This window comes from Colletotrichum orchidophilum (genome assembly GCF_001831195.1).
Source record: "Colletotrichum orchidophilum strain IMI 309357 chromosome Unknown Scaffold_27.1, whole genome shotgun sequence".
NCBI lineage: Eukaryota > Fungi > Ascomycota > Sordariomycetes > Glomerellales > Glomerellaceae > Colletotrichum > Colletotrichum orchidophilum.
Genome location: NW_019172983.1, coordinates 151,715 through 172,341, shown reverse-complemented (window position 1 = coordinate 172,341; position 20,627 = coordinate 151,715). Strand labels below are relative to the sequence as shown.

At 52.2% G+C, this 20,627-nt stretch overlaps 6 protein-coding genes across 6 annotated transcripts; 3 read left to right on the top strand and 3 right to left on the bottom strand.

The window, feature by feature from the left end:
* Window positions 1-614: 614 nt before the first annotated feature.
* Window positions 615-2,504, top strand: CORC01_04215 (uncharacterized protein; the record flags this gene model as incomplete). Its single annotated transcript, XM_022615863.1, has 3 exons — window positions 615-1,173; window positions 1,238-1,725; window positions 1,836-2,504. Coding segments are annotated over 3 exons (1,716 nt in total), but the record flags the coding sequence as incomplete, so codon positions are not given.
* Window positions 2,505-2,687: 183 nt separating this feature from the next.
* On the bottom strand, window positions 2,688-3,605 carry CORC01_04214 (enoyl-CoA hydratase/isomerase; the record flags this gene model as incomplete). Its single annotated transcript, XM_022615862.1, has 1 exon — window positions 2,688-3,605. One exon carries the CDS (start codon window positions 3,603-3,605, stop codon window positions 2,688-2,690), a length of 918 nt encoding a protein of 305 aa, XP_022477607.1.
* A 1,922-nt stretch (window positions 3,606-5,527) lies between these two features.
* Window positions 5,528-7,393, bottom strand: CORC01_04213 (uncharacterized protein; the record flags this gene model as incomplete). Its single annotated transcript, XM_022615861.1, has 4 exons — window positions 5,528-5,970; window positions 6,025-6,249; window positions 6,317-7,148; window positions 7,232-7,393. The coding sequence occupies 4 exons, from the start codon at window positions 7,391-7,393 to the stop codon at window positions 5,528-5,530; spliced, it is 1,662 nt and encodes a 553-aa protein (XP_022477606.1).
* Window positions 7,394-8,191: 798 nt separating this feature from the next.
* On the top strand, window positions 8,192-9,304 carry CORC01_04212 (uncharacterized protein; the record flags this gene model as incomplete). Its single annotated transcript, XM_022615860.1, has 1 exon — window positions 8,192-9,304. The coding sequence occupies one exon, from the start codon at window positions 8,192-8,194 to the stop codon at window positions 9,302-9,304; it is 1,113 nt and encodes a 370-aa protein (XP_022477605.1).
* A 525-nt stretch (window positions 9,305-9,829) lies between these two features.
* On the bottom strand, window positions 9,830-10,537 carry CORC01_04211 (uncharacterized protein; the record flags this gene model as incomplete). The annotated part of the gene is made up of 2 exons (XM_022615859.1): window positions 9,830-10,336; window positions 10,412-10,537. The coding sequence occupies 2 exons, from the start codon at window positions 10,535-10,537 to the stop codon at window positions 9,830-9,832; spliced, it is 633 nt and encodes a 210-aa protein (XP_022477604.1).
* A 1,987-nt stretch (window positions 10,538-12,524) lies between these two features.
* Window positions 12,525-20,345, top strand: CORC01_04210 (uncharacterized protein; the record flags this gene model as incomplete). The annotated part of the gene is made up of 3 exons (XM_022615858.1): window positions 12,525-12,792; window positions 12,864-19,031; window positions 19,087-20,345. 3 exons carry the CDS (start codon window positions 12,525-12,527, stop codon window positions 20,343-20,345), a joined length of 7,695 nt encoding a protein of 2,564 aa, XP_022477603.1.
* Between the last annotated feature and the right edge of the window lie 282 nt (window positions 20,346-20,627).

Sequence of the window (20,627 nt, the reverse complement as noted above, 5' to 3'; positions counted from 1 at the left end):
GGGGGGGGGGGGGGGGCGAGAAACGAGTCCACCTGCAACCCGCCTGCATACAGAAATGCATACAACGTTTGTTCGTAACCATATGCTTCCTAGTCTCTAATGCCATTGGAAAAAAAAGGGGGACTGTAAGGGAGCATTGGACAATGGTACAACCCCCCGTCGCGAGTCAGTTGGATAGCCATTCTCACCCAAACATGCGCGTCCAACTGCCCGCAGAAACTCTAGCCAAGCAGGGACGGGACTACAACCTCCCCTGGCCCTCTTCACCCAGTCCGCAAGTTCTTTCCGATATGACTTAATCAACCTCCGCGCTGGGGTCCCCGCACTGCGGTTCTTGTGTGGGGAGAGAAGTCTCCTCTCGCCCCTCCAAGGTGGGAAAAGGTGCAGCCGACTTGACACACTTCTGCCTCTACAAGGTTTTGCAACAATCAACTGACGTTGTTTCACCACGGACCAAAGATTTAGACGAAGAAGAACAAACTGTTCAAGAAGAATTTGAGCTAGCGGCTGCAGTGTACCGGACTCCTCCTTCAACACCAAAGACTGTTGCGTTGCATGGCATGCCTGGATCTATACATATAGAACAACGTCCCCATCCATCGTGAAAACATAGGGATCCGTTCTTTGTCCGACTCTTCGGCTCGAGTCATCCCAACTTTTCCTTTCGTCTCATCTCGCGGTCTAAACCCCCATCGTGTGAGGGCATTTCCATTGCCTGCGCCGCCCCATCACAATCCTTTTCTTCCCTCATCGTCACCAATCATAATCCCTTCATCATGACCATCCTTGTTGGAAGGCCGCTCAACTGGGCCATCACGGCCACGGCCGGCTCAGGCTTCCTCCTCTTCGGATACGACCAGGGCGTCATGTCCGGCCTGCTCACCGGCTACGCCTTCACCCGGACGTTTCCCGAAATCGACACGGCCAACGGCGGCGGCGGCAGCTCCTCGCTACAGGGCACCGTCGTGGCCATTTACGAGATTGGATGCTTCTTCGGCGCCATCTTCTGCCTGCTCGTCGGCGAGAGGCTCGGGCGCCGCAAGTGCATCATGCTGGGGTGCATCATATTGAGTATCGGTGCCGCGCTGCAGGCTTCTGCATTTGGGATCCCGCAAATGATTGTGGGACGTATCGTCGCTGGGCTTGGTAATGGCATGAATACGAGTACTATTCGTGAGTCACGCTTTACAGTTCCGGCAGGTCTACTTTCTTATGGTGTGAGACTAATATCAGGCAGCTGTGTGGCACTCGGAACTCATGAAGGCGGATAACCGTGGCAAGGGTCTCGCCATCGAACTAGCCATCAACATTTTTGGCGTCATGTCCGCATACTGGGTAGACTACGGCATGAGTTACGTCTCCAACGACGCTCAGTTCCGGTTCCCTCTTGCCCTGCAGATCTTGTTCGCCTTGGTCACGCTCAGCGGAATTTTGGTCCTGCCCGAGTCTCCCAGATGGCTCATCGCCCACGATCGCCACGATGAGGCTAAGCATATCCTCTGGGCGGTGGAAAAGGATGCCACGTCGATTACCGAGAACGAGCCCAAGTTGGAACGAAATCTGGCTGAGATTCAAGCTGCCATCAGAGAGGAGCGAGAGGCTGCCAACACTGGCAGCTTCAAGATGATGTTCAAGAACGGCGACCAAAAGTTTCTTTACCGAACTATGTTGGGCATTGGAGGCCAGTTCATGCAACAACTGAGTGGTATCAATTTGATCACATACGTAAGCGCTCTCGTTCCCTCTCTCGGTCAAGATTGTGGCAGCACAGATCACATGCCACCATCTTGATATATTACAATTTTGTTTGAACAAATCATGCTGACTTGATTTAGTATGCTCCCGTCATCTTCCAAGAGTCTGTCGGCATATCACACAACCTCTCCCTTCTGCTCGCAGGTTTCAACGGCGTAGCCTACTTCTTCTCCTCCCTCATCCCGATCTGGATCATCGACCGTCTCGGCCGCAGAAAGCTCATGCTGTTCGCCGCCGCCGGCCAATGCGCCTGCATGGCCATTCTCGCAGGCACCGTCTCCAACGGCAGCGTCCCCGCCGGAATCGTCGCCATCGTCATGCTCTTCCTCTTCAACTTCTTCTTCGCCGTCGGCCTGCTCGCCATTCCTTGGCTGCTGCCCGCGGAATACGCGCCCCTGGCTATCCGAACCCGCGCCGCTGCCCTTGCGACCGCTTCGAACTGGATCTTCACCTTCCTCGTCGTCGAGATCACGCCGGTCAGCATCAAGAGCATCGGGTGGAGGACCTATGTCTACTTTTGCATCTTCAACGCCTGTTTCGTGCCTCTCATTTACTTCTTCTACCCCGAGACGCAGAATCTTAGTTTGGAGCAGATCGACAGGCTTTTCACAGGCGGCAAGGTGCAATTGTACTGGAAGGCGAGTATGGGCACTCCTGGCGAAGGATCCCACGTTCTCAGTGAGAAGGACTCTGAGTCTGGCTCTGGGAATATTCAACGCGTGGAAAACAAGGAAGAGTTCACCAATTGAGATAGACGCTACCATAGAGGGAAACAAAAAATATAATGCTTGGTTAGGCTAATTTGTATGGAAGATGGTTCATGATATCCAACGGTCTGCGTGCCGTACAGCAGGAAACGAGGTGTTTGATATGATAGTACATACGGACAGCAGGAGTCAAAAATATTACATTTTTCTTCTGTAGCTCAAAGCTCAAAGCTTGCTGTCCTTGTACACCGGCTTTCTCTTCTCGACAAAACTCTTGACACCCTCAGTCATGTTTTCTCCCGCTTCCATCTTGCGATAAATCGTCCGATCAATGAACCCCGTCGCCTCTTCAGGACCCATCGGCTCCCACCCCGTCTTCAGTCCTTCTCTCGAGACGATGACCGAATCCGGTGAGTTTCTCGCAATGGCCTCCGCTGCGCCCAGCGCAGTCTCTATCAAGTCGTCTGGCTGCACGACCTTGTTTACGAGGCCCCAGGACACCATCTCCTCGGGCGTGTAATCCGTTCTTCCGATAAGCGCCATCTCCGTGGCACGCTGTCGGCCTACCGACTTGATCAAACGAGGTAGAGCGCCGGCAATGGCAATGACGCCAATGGTCACTTCGGGGAGTCCAAACTTGGCCTTGGTGGACGCGTACACCAGGTCCGCGTTGATAATCATCTCCATCCCACCGCCCAGGCACAGGCCATTGACGGCAGCAATGACCGGCTTCTTCCCGCCGCGATTCGAGAGTCCGCCGAAGCCGGCGTTGGAAGGCCACTTTTCACCTGGTTTGGCTTCCGGGTGGTCTGCCGTCACCACCGGGGCCTGTGGGGCCGGGTCCGCGCTCACGGAAGAGGGCGTGGGGGATTTGCTGGTAGTGTTGCGGACGTTCCACTCCTTCAGGTCCGCACCGGCGCAGAATGCGCGGCCGGTGCCCGTCAGAACGGCGCAGCGGAGGGAGGGCTCCGCGTCGTACCACTCGTAGAGACGGGCGAGGGTGTATTGGAGTTCCGAGGGGATGGAGTTTAGGTGGCGCGGCCGGTTGAGGGTGATTAACATGACGTGTGGGCGGGGGAAAGAGACGGCGGCGTCCGGGCCGACATTGGGGGGAGGATTGGCGAAGTTAGGCTTTTGGGACATTGTGAAAGTTGTTGGCGCAAGACGCTATCCGTGTAAGGTAAATCGTAAGGCTCGTGAATGACAGTGGTTGAGGCAGAGGCGAAGTCGACGTCCAAGGGGGACTGAGGATGCTTCACCGTGGTTCAAGGAATCAAGGGTCAGAATAGAGGGTCCGAAGTTGTTGAGTCGTATTCGATGCGTGTCACGCGTATCAAGTGTGATTACGTGCCAATTGTATCAATTGAGTCCCTGAGAGATGGTTTGACAAGTTGTTGAAAGAGCCGATGAAGAACGTAAAAAAGCAGTGAGGTTGGGGACATCCGGGGTTAACATGATGTGTTACAGGGGCGATTTGACCATTTGCCTCGGCTCGCTTGGGTAACCGGAACCAGTTTCCGTGCGGGGTACACCGAGCTCGGTGTGAGACGGTGAGGTGAGGCAAGGCCTAAGTGTGTAGAGGCAAATGGAGACGCTGAGAACATTACACCCATTCCGGCTCCGCACCGGAGTTCAGTCTACCTAAGCGCTGGGTAGTTTACATGTGGCTATGCGCACGGCATCGGTTCTAGTGTTATACAACTCAGCTTTGAGGTTCAATTGAAAGGCCCCGAGCTGGAAGGCGTCGAATAGATTGGCGTACCAAGGGTCCGCCATAGAGGAATTACCTTCTATATGATCGTTCGGATATTCTACATGGTAAACTAGATTATCTGTGTTCCTCCGATCTCGCTGTAATAGTTTGATTGGAATTTCCAATCAAAACTATCCAATACCGTTAACTTGCTAAGACTTCATCTTCGGTGAATGCGTCTCCCATTGAAGCAACCGTGATCGAGGTGATTTCCTTCTACAGGCGCACTCAGACTTGGTCGTCTATTTCTAATTCAAATTTTCTCCGCCTGAGAGGTTCCTGAGCCACAATTTTTTAAAGGAGAGAGCTTCGACTAGACGGTTCATACTAAATGCATTCAATACATATCTTCGTTGTAAACTGGCTGATTTTGGTACAGCGTGGACAACTTGGCTAGTGGCTTTCAATCTAAACAGCAAGTACATAACACCGTCATACAATTCATTTCCTGGGATCGAACTTCAGAAGTTGAGCTTCAAGCGAGAGAGCTTTCGAAATCCGAATGATTTGACCGTTGGTTCAATCCACGACAAACGTTTTGCCTCCACGCCGAAGACAGTCGACGTGTCAGCTCAGAAACTTGATAAGCGCAGATGTTCTCCATAAGCGGCATCACAGGAAAGGTTGAAAACTTTGCGACCAAGATGGACTTCACTGCCAAGAATGTGCTTCCTTTCAATATGATTGACAATACATTTGGATCATGGCGCTTCGTAGTAGTATTTCACAGCACCGGCAATGAGCCTCTGAAGCAGGTCACGGAGCTTTTCGCCAACGGTGAGTTTTCTGCCTGAGAAAGGGCAAATTGCAAAGCTAAAATGATGTAGATCTCGCCGGTCTCGGTGAAATACCACCTTTCTCTGCAAAAGAACCCCATTGGAACCGCAACTCAGCCCACTGGTATCAAGGAGGCAGTTATCTTCGGCGGCATCTTCACGGAGGATTCCACCTCTGGAACGGTAACCCATCAATAATTGGCCGATAGAACCGGTCTTTGATTGTGCTTCTGCAGCAGAAGGCAATATTTGATGTCAGTCCCACGCGTCCAGCGCCAAGGAGTATATCAGAATTCACCCGCTAAGCCTATCTGAAGTGTCTATTTTGAAGGAAGAAAAAAAAAAAGCCATTTCTTCTAAACCAGTTAAGACGTTCTTAAGATTTAGCGCGAAACTACCTTTTAGCTCAGACACTCACAACGAATGCCTAGTACCCAAGACTTGGTAGCAAAAGAAGCCAAAACCATCTTTATGACCACTGATTGTCGGAGGTTTTGAGACATATACCATAGGCTTCCTGTCTGCAGCGGGAAAAATCAAAAGACTTTCTCCCTGCGCATGAAAACACTGCATACCACGCAAATTGCCCCAGCAGCAATAATTGGTACATACGCCAGCTGAATTGCCCGAGTGATCCCATGAATCGCCTCAGCTCTCACATCAGGAGAGGCCGAGTCAATCAAGCCGCTGCCCACACCAGCGAGGGCGTCAGAAATCACGTCGGCAGAGACGTGGGGGAAAACCTTCGCCAACGCCCGTTGCCCATAGTTGACAAAGAGCGCTCCAGACATGCCTGTGCCAAGGACAATGCCAATCATCTGACCAACAGTCATGAAGCCTACGCTGTAGGGGATCTCATCCGGCTGAACTTTCATCTGAGCGACGGCAAATCCAGCTTGGCAGAAACAACCGACGCCTGTGCCCAGAATGATGGTGTACCCGTAAATCTTGGCATTTGAGGTATGTTCATCGACGATGTCTGATAATAATGGTTAGCGTGGACGAAACTTAGAGACCAAGAACCATGACTCACAGAGAAGAACGCCACCGATGAGTTCTAGGGCTGAACCGGCAATGTACCACGGGTAGTAGTACCCAGTACGTCCCATAAACTGTCCATTGAGTAGGTTGAAGGCAACCAAGAATAGGATAAACGGCAGAAGATGGACAGAAGTCTCAACTGCTGTAATGCCGCGGGTGAATTGGTAGTACAGCGGCAGGTAGAAGATGCCGATGAAGCTTCCGAAGGTCGCAAGCACTGAGAGCTTTGTGTTAGTCATGGGGTTTCTTGCGGAAATTTCCTGAACGCGGGGAGTGAGCCATACTCATAGTAAAGAACAAGCAAATCATGGTGCGGCTTTTCCAGAAATGCATAGGAAACAGACGATTCTCTCTCGATGTGCCCACAAAGTAGATTTGTTGCAAGACGAAGAGGATCGCCAAGGCACCCGCTGCCACAAACAAACCAATGCTCTCGCCCGCATCCCAGCCCCAGAGAACCCCGCCAAAGTTCATAGCCATGATGACGCAGAGCATTGCACCAATAGAGAGCGCTGTCCCAATGAAGTCGATCTGAGCTAGGCGTTTAGTGAGGGGAACGCCCGCTTGGGGTTTGAAGTCGGGGAGTAAGATGATGTAGATGGGTCCCACGACGGCGCCGACCAGCAGGTTCAAATAGAAAGCCCAGCGCCAAGTCGCTTTGCTCTCGCTGATGGCTCCTCCAACAACAGGCCCGAGAACAGTCCCGATACCCCAGATGAATCCAGTAAGACTCAGGTATTTGGGGCGTTCGGCATTGGTGGTTGTTACGGACAAGAGTGTCAGGAGACCCATGTACATCCCACAACCACCCGCGCCGGCAATCGCGCGACCGACAATGAAGGAGTTGATATCGGGCGCGGCACCGCAGAGGGCTGAAGCCGCCATGAAGACAGTTGTAGATCCAAGATATAGTTTCTTGGCCGAGAACGTTCCGTAGGCCTTTGACCATGGAAGGGTTGTAGCGGCCGAGGCTAAGGCGAAGGAAACCCCGAGCCACGGTACGAGATCGACGCGGTGAAATGTTTGAACGACTTTTGCTTGAACATTCGCAACAACAGTGTTGTCTAGAGCATAAAGGAACAAGGCCGATAGGAGGGCGCAGATGACGAGGGACCACTACGGTACAGACGAATCAGCTTGTATCCGAACAGAAAGGGCAAGCTTGGGGAGCTAGAGAGCTGGAGACTATTGCAACATACCTTGACACCGTGGATAGTTCGTGGCGGATCAGCGTCTTCAGTACCATCGAGGGCCTGGGCACTAACGGCTGATTCCTTGCCCGATGGCTGTGAAGATGGCGAAGGCGGTGTAAGGGCGCCTTCGTGACTCGGCGTAGCCTCCTTCGTCTCCAAATCGGCCATGGTTGAATGAAGGTCCGGTTACGAAAACTCTCAAAGATTTCAAAGAAGTGTTTTTGCAGCAAGGATCCAGGGGGAGAAGTCAAAAAGATGGTGACCTCTGTGAACTTTCCTGGCAGCTTGATTTGACTCCAGGTGTGTTGCGTCCAACTCTCTTCACATCGGCCTCGTATATGTATCGCGAGAAGAGTTGACTGCAGACACGATGTGTCTGTCGACTGGGTTGAAACAAAAACTCTGCAAGCAAGCAAGCCAACAAAGCCTCGAGGATGATTAGAAATCAGCTGGCCGAATGTGGAAGTGTCGTTATTGCGAATCGAGAATACTACCTATGGCGAATCTCTCTTACGACGGGTAGTGGGCCCAGCCCCCGGTCCGGGCCGTCGTAAGTAGGATCTACGATGCGGCTTTGCGCGGGCGACCCCTAGGATTTGCTGCGATGCTAAACTCTAATAGTGCTGCACTGTGTGACAGCGTGTGGCTGGTGACAAGGCTAGTGCCCAGATTTGTCAACGAGGTCTAAGTCCAGGGTGTCTTGCATCATCGTGCCCTGGAAACCGTTACGTATTATGGGCAACCCCCACGGCGCGAGGATTGGAAAGCTTGTCAAAAGCAACAACGAAGAAGCAACTGAGGTGACTGGGGCTCCGAGATCATGTCATTGCCCCCCTTCACTTGTCCATAATACAAGGACAACTCCGTTGCTACAAGACTCCAAATTGCACACACGTTTTTGTTTTTGGACCCCAAGCTGAGCAACACCATTTGTTCTGTCAAGAATTCGGATTCGAACCAATCATCATGATCATCACCCAGTCTCAGCGCGTGGCTGACTCGCCAACAGCTGTCCGACTGCATTACCCCCAGGCAGAAGGCACAGGTCAGGTCGTAGACCCTGGCAAGGTCCTCGTGTCTTTCCTCTTCTCTCCGATCAACCCACAAGACTTGTTGGTCATTGCGGGTCGATATCCCGTCAAGCCATCTTACACCCACGACGGCGAGCCCATTCTAGGGTACGATGGCGTCGCGCGTGTCGAGGCTGTAGGAGCTGAATCCTCGTCCCCAAAGTCCCCGACCTCAGCGCTACGGCCCGGCGATCTCGTCATCCCGCGCCGCCATGGACTAGGAACGTGGCGGAGTCAGGCTGTCCTCAACTCTGTCGATGTCATCCGCCTTTCACCTACAGACGATCTCATCGGCGCGTCACTCCTTCGGATGGCTTTCCTACCTGCCTACCTTCTCGTCGAGGACATGAGAACACTGAAACCTGGGGACTGGATTGTACAGAATGTAGGATCTGGGACCATTGCGCGATTGGTCGCTCAATTTGCGCGCATCAAGGGAGTCCATACAGTCAGCATCGTCCGCGATCGCAGTGCGGAGGCTTTGGAATCCCTGAAGGCTGAGTTGTTGAAAGAGGGGACTGGAGCCGTTGTCACTGAGTCCGACCTTGAAGAACGAGGTGCCGACGCGCACCCTGCTCTTGCCGACGCAGCGGGCCGCAACCGCGTGGTCCTAGCCATCGATGGCGTCTTTGGGGAACCTGGAGAGCGCCTCGCGTCTTTGCTCTCACAGGGAGGGACTTATGTTAACTACGGGTCCCTTGGCGGGGCAGATGGGGTTGTGCGTCTGTCGCAACGCCTCTTGTTCTGGTCCGAGATCAAGTTCCGCAACTTTCGTCTTTCCGAGCAGCTCAATCAGCGTACACCAGCGCAACTGGAGTCTCTCCTGCTTTGGTTCCAGGTTCTCCTGACTCGGGGAGCTCTAGTGACACCCAAGGTGCAGGTACTTCAAGTCCCGGTGTCGGCCGAGGGGGGAAATGACCTTGAGCGGAGCATCAATGTTGCCGTCTCTCTTAGTCCTGGGGCTGGGGTCGGAAATGTGAAGCGCGTACTTGGGTTTACCCATGCTTAGTTTGTTCAGACCCTGGGCTTCTGTAGATTAATGCATGCATGTGCGAATACCAGGCACACATCCATATAAATTTGTCGCAAGCCATCAGATGAAGTGATTCCCTGGTAATGTGAAGGCAAGCTAACGATCTGAACAGAATGCAATGAATTTACTGCCTGAGGGCAAGCTGACTGTCTGTCTGGTCTCTCTCTCTCTCTCTCTCTCTCTCTCTCTGTGTGTGTGTGTAGAAGAGAGAAGTCTAGATAGCTACAGGTGTGGAGGTGCCGTCAAGGGGCAGCTGAGGCGGAGCCTGCTGACCAATCACACATGGCAGGTAAGCTAGGTAGTGGAAAGAAGTGTAAGAAAGGGCTTCCACAAGTCTACTACACGAAAAGAAAGTTACATGTAGTTTCCTCGATGACCAAAAATTGCTTATAATAAAATGGGTAGCCAACGCGAATTTAGTCAAGGATTTTAGAATATTGAACACCGAGATTTAGACTCATTACCTAATTCAATTGCAGATTCTACTCTCTACTTCCAAGCTCAGTCTACATACTGCTTCTCCTTCTCGATAGTCTTGGCATTATACTTGCGCAGCTGATCCTCCAACCCAGGGATCGGCTCGTCAAAGTCAATGCGAGCACTGTTCATGAACCTGGCCAAGAAACTATAGATTCCCTGCACATAGAAGATCTCCGTAATCTCCTCATCACTGAAAGTCTTCTTGGCCTCCACGATGGTATCCTTGTCGACCTTGTTCTCGCGCCCGAGAGTCGTAACGATGCGCCCCAGAAGGCGTTGGCGCGCAGAAAAAAGACCCTCTGGTAGAGGTTCATCGGCCTTGCGCAGAGCGGCGAACTGTTGCTCGGTAAAGCCGAAGATACGAGCAACGGGCTCGTTTACATCCCACTCGTAAGGAGCGTTCAAAGTGGCCGCCGTACGCAGAACAATGAGTTGCCAATCGGTGGAGCGGATCTTGCGCTGTTCACTCCAAGCCGAAGATAGGATGTTCATGAAAGGCTTGAAGAACACGTTGCTGTTTGCAAGAAGCTTTACATAGAATTAGCATCAAACCCTTCAGAATCTCTTCCATAGCCGTAAACTCTAAGCAAGTATTGAGCGCACCTTGAAGACATTTCTTTCGAAAGGCATGGTATGGAGCGCAGCCTTGATTTCGGGCGGAGCCGTGTTTGAGTCTACATAGGGCAGCAAGTGCTCATTTGTGACGGTACGGTCATTCCAAGAAGCCATTATTGCGGATGAAATCGTTGAAGGCTTGTAGCGAGGTTTGAAAAAGATGATCAATGAATTGGATGAGATTGATGGTCGGAAGCGCAGAAAGAAACAAGCGTACAACCATGAAACTTTTAAACATAATGACATTGTTGCCTTCATTCATCCAGTCAAGGCAATGTCATTTCCTCCTCGTCTTGCATCATCTTGATAATGGCGCCATGCATTGAACAGATGATGACCTGCTTTGAATTCCGATCGTTAAGCATGGCCATATGTCAGAGTTCGGGTCGAGGTGGTATTACCGGCGACTCAAGCCTACGGTTCATCTGAAGTGGAGAACAGGCAAGGACGATGGCTACTACGGAGAACACAGTTGGGAAAACACTGTGCGTGTGGGGGGTTGCATCCTACTCTCGTTGAAGACTTCTGTGAATCGATTCAGGAACAGCAACCCTGCCAAGCTGCAAGTAAGACCATGTTTTTTCTACTTTTTCAGCCCATGTGGGTCTTTTTAGGATGATGAGTACCCCTATTAAGCAATCTTTTACCTCGTGTTATTGACTACGGCTTCTCAGATCGACAAAGTGGCTAGCGGTAGACTCCTCTCATGCGCAACATGGGTTGACATCCTTAAGGACTACCTACATCGCCCCTGCCGCGCTTCCGCTCGACATCTCGAACGACATCCCAGTCTTGATGCGAGTCTTACGACCGACGAGATCTCTTGACCAGGATATATCACATCTATTTCGTGATGGAAGATGACTCGTCGGATTCAACAAGCAGCCTACACGCATATCCCTTCTCATGTCGCCATCCTTTATGACTTATGCGAAACGGCTGAAATCGGCGATTCTCGGAATTTTTCCGCTTGCTGCGGCACATGCTGGCGAGTAGAAACTCGATCATCGTCAAAAATTTCCTTTGAATTCGAATAGGGCTGGAAGAAGTCATTTTTCGGGCAGTCTATGAGGCCCAGAATGTTTCTTCATCACGCCCCGATGAGCCATTTTCCTACAGCCTCCATGCCGAGTGTAACTGTTCATGCAGCAGCAGAAGTGCCGTCACAAAGTCGTTTAGGGCTCCTTGTAGATATCGGCGACCTTCAAGCTGGGCAAGAAGATGAGAACTTGACCGGTTTGGCCGGAAAACGATTGTAACTCCGCCAAGACTGACTCAAGCTGGAATCTGCAGCTAGCTGGACGCTTGTGAATAATGAGATGAGTCTTGGCCAATTTCTCCAGATGTATCACGTAATGACATCGACTACCATCAGGAGTGACACCGGCACAAAGTTGCCCGGCTCTAACCCTTGGTATTGATGTGAAGTTGTTGTCCGGTCACCCGGTCCGGTATTTTGACTCGTAAGCGTATCCATATCGGCGTATCGCCTGATCTGAGGCATACTTGGAAAGTTGAAGACAACTTACCAATGTCAAGGTTTCAAGTAAGCACGCCATATCTCGGCCATCAAGAGCCCACGATGTGACTTGAAGCTATCCTAACACAACCGCTGGACTTTTGACAGGGTTCTCGTCACTACTTTCGCAATTCTTCAGGAAGTTGACGGGATCCGTTTCCTTGCGCAACAGGAAATCGACTGATGGCCAGACTGGCATTTGTGAAGCTTGCTGCAGATGATGACATGGGAACCCCAAATTGCTTTCGCGTGAGGGTGGCTGTGAGATGAGAGTGGTGTAGATATCTTGAGATGTACGTAGACTGAACTCCCGTTTAGCGCATGGATATGGAGCCTTGCCACAATCCGTTAGATCTTCTGGGCCTACGAAAGATCGATATCAAAGTAGAAAAATCCCCTCTCATTCAAACTGGTGTCATTTATAAACTGAATGCCGCACTCATGGTAGAAGAAAGCAATCTCCTGGAATAACCCATTGAACCCAATAAGATTTTTTCTTTCGAGGTATAACACCGTCAATCTCTTTTCTAGATTCTTTCCCATTCTGGAATCCCTGCTATCTATGAGCCAGAAGCTGCTACGATGCAGTTGATTCGTCACATCGAAAAGCATGAGGACTTTTTCCTCCCTAGCCCAGATGATCTTGCCTTTGGCATCCACGACAAGCTCTACAGCAAGGAAAGTGCGTTAGCCTTTTCGGAGGTTGAGGCCCGTTTCCCTGCGACGGAGATCCAACGAGACATTCTCGGCGAAGATGTCCAATGGGCGGAAGTTGAGCTCTTTTCCGGGAAGCCATCTTCCTTTGGTCTCGAAAATATCTTCAATGCCTGGAATTCTCTGGCCTCACACCGTAAGTTTTCTCCTGTCTCTCTTTGTTATTCCTTTTACCATTCGCCCAGTCCTGACATACTTCTCAACCAGATGTCTGCCTCCGATCCTACATCATGATTGATACCAAATCAGGCCAACCGCAGGTCGTCGTCCTCCGACGTGTTGAAGGCATCAGGTGGAATCATCCTGAGAAGAGTTCCATTGAACTCAGCGAGACTCCAGCATACGTGACAGTTGAGAGCACTCGCCGCCGGGATGGAATTAGCCTGGTGCTTCATTTCCATCGAGCTTTGATCGATACAACGTCTTTGCACATGATCAAGCTCGACTACGCTCTTCAAGTACATGGGTTGCCAAGCCTCGAGACTGCCGGATTCGCCACATATGTCCGATATATCGACCAACAAAGAAAGAACATCAAAGCCTCTAGAGCTTTCTGGATTGAGACCCTCGCCGACACTGTCCCGCAGTCTGTATTTGGCGCTCACGCTGGTGGACAGTCCCAAAACATCACCAGAGATAGGCATGGTGTCAGTGCTGTCATCAGTGGACCGGAACTAGCGCAGCTGAACGACCTCGAAGCTCACCACGGCCTGGGCTCTTGGCGTCAGACATTCTTCGAGGTCGTGTGGGCACATGTCATCCGTACTCATACTGGCTCCGACGATGTCGTTTTTGGTACAGTTCGACGAGACGAAAGCTTCATCGGCTCAGACACCTGCGTCGGATGTGTTGATCAGACATATCCCGTCCGCTTCCACGTTGCAGACGATCAGGGCCTCGCCATCCGTGAGGCTTCCAAGGCTCTCGACTTGTATCACAGCGAAGCTGGTCGTCATGCCTTCGTAGGACTCAAAGAGATTCAACGCCACGCCGAGAACGTCCGTTTAGTGGAGACTGCTGTCAGTTATAGTCAAACGACAAACACGCCATGTATTGCTCCTGGACTGCGACAGTTTCCCGTCGTTCTATGCATCAGCGATAGCGGCGTGCTGAGGCTTACTCTCAAGTGCAAGGCTTACATCCCTCTTGAAGAGATTGAGGTTGTACTTCAGCACTTCGTTTCCGGTATCGTTAGTGCTGCATCCAAGTTGAAGCTTGCAGACGACTGCAAGCTGGTGGCCTCTGATCTAACGTCTGAGGATGAGCAACGATTCATCATGTCGCAGTCGCTGGCTACGCGCACTGCTGAACCCACGACTATCCCGGCTCTGTTCGAGAAAACCGCCGCTGCCTTCCCCGAGAGAATCGCAGTTGAGTCGGAGGGCAGTGCACCTGTCACGTTCCTCGAGCTCAACAGCCAAGCCAATTTGCTTGCGAGAAGACTGAAGTTAACAAGGGGATCATACGTACCCATCCTCGCCGAGAGATCCTTGGAGCTCGTCATCGCGATCTTGGCCGTACTCAAATCTGGCGCAGCCTACACGGTTCTCGATCCCGACACACCGTCCAACCGCCTTGAGCAGATCATTGACGACCTCAAACCAGCCACCGTTTTGGCCAGCCATCGGTTTGCTAATGTGCTCGAAAACGCCAGAGACATCCAGCATGTGCTCCATTCTTCTAGACATAATTTGTCTGGTCCTTCACCTGATGAGTTGAGCAATCTTGGCATCGAGATTCACCCCGAAGACCGTTGCTATGTGATTTACACATCTGGCAGCACAGGAAAGCCGAAAGGTGCTGTCCTTACACATCGTGCTGCTACAAGCGGCATGGCACATCAATCACTGAACGAGCTTGAACGATGGCTTCTGTTTTACAATCCCAGCTTCAGCGCCGCTCAACGTACTATTCTGGGCACGCTTGTGCATGGAGCCACCTTAATCCTTGCCAGCAAGGAGTCCCTGACCGATGATCTTGCCAGTGTCATCAACAAGTTCTCGGTCGACTCCCTTGGCATTACTCCATCTGCTCTGTCACTTTTGCAGCCAAGTGACGTCCCCGGTCTCAAGCAAATCACTCTGGTGGGCGAGCAAATTCCGCAGGATCTTGTTGAGATTTGGTCGGCGCAAAATGGCCTACGTCTTAGGAACACCTATGGGCTCAGCGAGTGTACCCAGCTCAATTTTGGAAAAGAAATCCAGCTGTCATCAGGAAGCACCTTCAACCATCGCATAGTTGGGTCTCCAGCCGATACCACGGACGCATTCATACTTGGCCAAGGGAACGGACAGCTTGCGCCTTTACTTGTCGCGGGTGAGCTCTGTCTTGCTGGTCCACAGCTCGCTGAAGGCTACCTCAATGAAGCAGCACTCACAGCGCGCGCCTTCGTCGACAACCCGTTTGGTGCTGGCAAACTTTACCGGACAGGTGATAGAGCCCGTCGACTTGCAGATGGCCAGATCGAGATCCTGGGACGAGCGGACATGCAAGTCAAGATCAATGGCCAGAAGGTCGAACCTGCAGAGGTTGACCGACTGTTGCGCTCTATTGGTGCCGTCAGCGCATCTGTCACTCTGGGCATCAGCCTGAATGATCGTAAAATACTGGCTTCAGCTGTGGTTCTTGCAAGCGACGCGATTTTTAGAACTTCGGTGATCGCGGCCAGAGAGCACTTGCACCAGAGTTTGCCTGGCTACATGGTGCCCAGCATCTGGTTCCCTGTCACGGAGATTCCCAAGAATGCCAATGGGAAGATCAACTACGCTCACCTACGGAACTCAGCCGAGGAGCTAGGAACCACTGGGTTCGCTAAACTCATGGAGACTGACGACGATGATTATGTTGTTGACAGCGTTGCCGACGACACGGAGGTGGCCATCGCATTGGCTTGGTCAAGCGTTCTGAGTATCGGCCCATCAGCCATCAAACGATCGCACTCGTTCACAGACTTGGGTGGATCATCCATTGAAGCCATCAAGGCTGTCTCTGAGCTTCGGAAAGCTGGCCTATCCGTCGACCTGAGTGAGATTCTGGGGGGAGCATCTCTTGAAACAGTGGCAGCTCGGTCACAAGCTTTCAACGCCGAGTCTCAGCAAGAACCAGCCTCTTTCGCGCTTGTTGCAGACCCTCTTCTTGCTTCCGACTTGCAACGTAACTCGAACATCATTGACGCCTATCCTGCTACACCATTCCAGGAGACTATGTTGGCGTCTTTGAACACACCATCCGATCCGTATACTTATTCTCGAACTTGGGATGTTAGTGGGGTCGACCTGCGAAAATTGAGAGAGAGTTTTAACCAAGTATTTCGTACTCGGGACATCCTCCGCGCGGTCTTCCTTCCACACAAACGATCTTTTTTGCAGACGATTCGCAACGATTTATCTCTTCCGTGGCACGAGTCCTTAGAGTCCCTAGAGTCCTTCACTCTGCATAGAAAGACTCAACAGTGGGAATTGGACGCCCCTCTATGGAAGGTCACAGTTCTCACTGGTAAAGTCCTGATTGTCACAATGCATCACTCGCTCTTTGACTACTGGTCTCACAAGTTTCTGTACGAAGATGTGGCATCAGTCTATCTGGGCAAGTCCACCATAAACCGGCCAGCCTTCAGCAACTTTGCCAGACATCTGCAGTCCCAAGACAACACCGCCAACGAGATATTTTGGGCGAATTATCTCGAGGGGGCGCAGACTGCGAAGTTGAATCACTCCCCGGGCGAGGAAGCCAGCAAGATTGAAGTTGGACTCAGTTTCAGTGTCAGCGAGCAAGCTCGAGGTATTGGTTCTACACTTGGCGCAGTGGTCTACAGTGCCTGGTCGATTCTGCTTTCCCACCATTTGCGGAGCGACGATGTCACATTTGCAACAACGATCTCCGGAAGGGAGGTTCCCGTGGCCGGCATACATGAAATCGACGGTCCGACCATGACCTCGGTGCCCCAACGCGTCAAAGTCGATCCCAACTCGACCGTCAGAGATCATTTGAAGAAGACACTATCAGGGTTCGCCCAACTGCTTAAACATTCGCAATTTGGGATCGTTGGCGCTATGCGTGCTGGAAACCTGCCCAGTCAAGCACTCGACACACTTGTCAATATTCTTGTCAGCCAGGGCGACACGGAGAGTGGTCCAGGACCAAACGTTGAAGAGGTTTTCCGGATGCATGGCCGTCGACCTCAGTGGGCGTCTGGCTCTGATACCACTGTGCTTGAAGTAGAGGAGGCAACGACAACTACCATTCGTTTGATCAGTACGATGGAACCTCGCAGGCTGGAATTCCTCAAAGAATCCTTTATCAAAATCCTGAACATTTTACTGAGTCAACCTGACACGAAGCTTACGTCCGTGTCAGTACTGGGCAATGCAGAGACGGACTACACGTCCAACACGCTTTCGAATCGCACACGGCTTCAAGTTCCTGAAGCAGAGCTCCTCCATAGTGCATTTGAGAGGATCGCAGCCAGTGCTCCGGATGCTGTTGCCATCGATTTCGATGGCAAAGACATTGTGTCGTATGCACACCTCGACGAAGTTTCGAACCGATTTGCCCACACTCTCATTGCTCATGGCGTCTTTCCAGGAGATCTGGTGCCTCTCATGCTTGAAAAGTCAGTCGACATGATGGTTGCCATACTAGGCGTCATGAAGGCGGGAGGAGCATATGTCCCTCTGAGTCCAGACAACCCGAATGAAAGAAATGGCTTTGTGGTTTCTGATACCAGAGCGAAGCTTCTCGTGGCTCATCCACAGCATGCAGACTTTGGTGTTTACGTCAAGAAACTTTATGGCATCGAAACCTTGGTCATGCCAAGTCCCGAAATGCTGAGCAGTGTCACGAGCAACGGATCCGATGCAAATGTTCGGCCGACCACACTCACAACGCCCGACAACCTCGCATACATGATCTACACATCTGGCAGCACTGGCATGCCCAAGGGGGTCATGGTGCCTCACCGAGCTGCCGCGGCTGCCGTCACCAGTATGGCACAGGTCGAGGGCCGATTTCAGGGCACATGGCGCACTCTGCAGTTCGCCAACTACGTCTTCGACGCCTCTGTGCAAGACTTCTTCAACACGCTTAGCACCGGCGGTACACTCTGCATGGCGCCCACTGAAACCTTGCTTTCCGATATTGCTGGATGTATCAATCGGATGAATGTGAGGCAGGCAATCATCACACCAACGGTCGCGAAGCTCTTCAGCCCTGAAGACGTCCCTGGCTTTGAGACTCTGATTGTGGGCGGGGAACCCCTAACTCCAGACGTGGTTGATGTCTGGAGCCCTCACTGCAAGATCTTGAACGTGTACGGCCCGACGGAGACGTCCATGGTTGTGACGACTAAGAGCATCGAGCCGTCATCGAAAGTCACGAGCCATCGCATTGGCAACATTGGCGCTCCCTTCCCGACGGTCATGGCATTCATCCTCAGCCCAGAAGGGGAAACGCTGGTACCATACGGCGCGATTGGCGAGCTCTGCATTGCAGGACCTCAAGTTACCGACGGTTACATGAACCGACTCGACTTGACAGAGGCGGCCTATGTCGACAGCAAATTTCTGGGTGCACGCATCTATCGTACAGGAGACTTGGCGCGCTGGCTTCCCGGGGGTGAGATCGAGTGCCTTGGACGAAAGGACAACCAAGTCAAGATCCACGGCCATCGCATCGAACTTGGTGAGGTCGAAAACTCCATTCGCCGGTCCGGACTCGTCAAGGATACCGTGGCATTGGCTACCGATATTCAGGGCAAGGCTCATCTGATTGCATTCTGCGTCTTTGACGAAGCGTCTGCAGCCGTGGGCGCATCTGGCGTTCAAGATCCGTCCACTTTCCGAGGCTCTCTTGCTGAGCTGCGTGAAAATCTGAGTTCACTGGCGACGTACATGGTTCCAAAGTTTGTTGTCCCGATGAGTGCCTTGCCCACGCTGCCCTCGCGCAAAGTTGATCGCAAAGCACTCAAACTATTGGCCAACGAACTCGAAAGGGAGTACTTGGCGCAATGCGTGCTCGAGACCCCTGGCGAGGACCACGAGGTCATTCCAGTCCAGACAGCATCTGAAGAGGTCTTGGAGCTTGTCTGGGTTGACATCTTCGGCGTCCCCCAGAGTCAGATCGGACGCGAGGCGAACTTCTTCACGCTTGGTGGTGATTCGATCTCGGCCATCAGCCTTACGGGCCAATTGCGGCGGGTAGGATACTCGCTGACGGTGCTTGATATTCTGAAGGCCCCCAAGCTAAAAGATATGGCTTCAAACTTGCGCAAGACCGAAGCGCGCGGCCCGGTGGTCAAGCGGTCTTTCGAGGTTCCCCAAGCCGTCAAGATAGCTTCCCAAGAGAAGGGATTGACATGGGATAAAGTTGTCGACCATGGTCAGTATTTGCTTATGACAGTTCCATTCAGACCCCTAGCTAACAATTCTCCCAGCGTATCCATGCCCGCCCGGCCAAGCAGAGTTTCTCAAACAGGGCAGCCGAGAATCGCAAATGTGGGCGCTGCAAACTGTGCGACGTATGACGGCAGACGTTGACCCAGATACGTGGATTCAAGCAACTACTCGTCTCACGGAGCTCAACGAGATATTGCGGACGACATGGCTCGAGACCCTGGAAGCTGGCTGGGTCGGTGTTGTTCTTCGCAGCCCACAATTGAACGTTACCCAGGTGGCCCTGGACTCCGAGGCAGAGTCTTCGAGCTTCGTTGAAGAGTTTTGGCAGGCTCGTTTTGAGTTTGGTCGTCCATTCATCAAATATGCCGTCATAACCCACAGCGATGCATCTTGGGACCTCGTCATCAAGATGGATCACGCCGTATACGACGGGACATTACTGCGTGTGTTTGATGAGCACTTTGGCGCCATTCTTCGAGGCGAGAGCGTGCCGCCGCCGGTCGAGTTCCGCGACTTCTCTCAACATGTCTTTGCAGAAGACAAGACGTCTTGCCTTGGTTACTGGAAAGCAAAGATGGATGGTTTGGGGCCCGTCGACCAGCAGCTGCATGGTCAGGATCTCGCTGCGGCGTCATCGCCCAAGATCACTGCCAGCTTGCGGAGAGACGTCGACACCACAAACATTGACGTAGCAGCTTCTCGGCTTGGTGTCACTCCGAGCATCATCTTCCAAGGGGCATTCTCCCTTTGGCTTGCTGCAGCAACCGACACTACGGATGTCCGCTTCGATTACTTGCTGAGCGGTCGCAACGTAGCGCTGCCGGATCCCCAATCAATCAACGGCACGCTGGCCAACTTTCTGCCATTCCGAACGCCCGTTGATTCGAAGGAGTCAGTGCGTGACTTCCTCGCGAAGCTACAGGACGACTTCTGGGATGTGACTGAGAACGGTCTCGTCGGCCTCGACGACATTTACGGCGTGACTGGTCTGTCTCGCGGGACACATGGCAATCGAGTCTTGTTTCTCTCTCAGCCATTCGAGCCGGCGGCCAAGGACGACCCCAACGGTCGCTACCGGTGGCTTGTCATGGCCAAGTCAAAGGTGCGCATGTATCAGCCCTATGCGTTGGTTGTAGAAGTGTCCAAGTCGCTGGGTGATCGTCATATACTGAAGGTCATGTATGACGACACCATCTGGGACCTCGCAGTGGCGGAAAAGATTGCAGATGATATAGTTGCTCTGATTGAGGTCCTGACCGACGTTACGACCGGGGACCTGGCGCTTGAAGAGCTGTGATTTGGATGAGGGTCTTGATGTACCTTAGCCTGAGAGTGATGTAAGTTTCCGTCTGGTATAGAGCAAATGATCCCTATTCAGCTTTTGAACCAGTTCAATTCGGAGACCGCGGAATGAAGTTGTCGCAACCGCTGTTCTCCAGGCATCGCCAGGCGCGGTGTGAAGGCGATGTTGGTCAAGATTGAATGAAGCCTTGGCATTCACCTCAGCGGCAATTATCTCCGGAAATCAAGACGTGGTATTTCTTGGCAATAAAGAAATGCCAAGTGGCCAAGACAACGA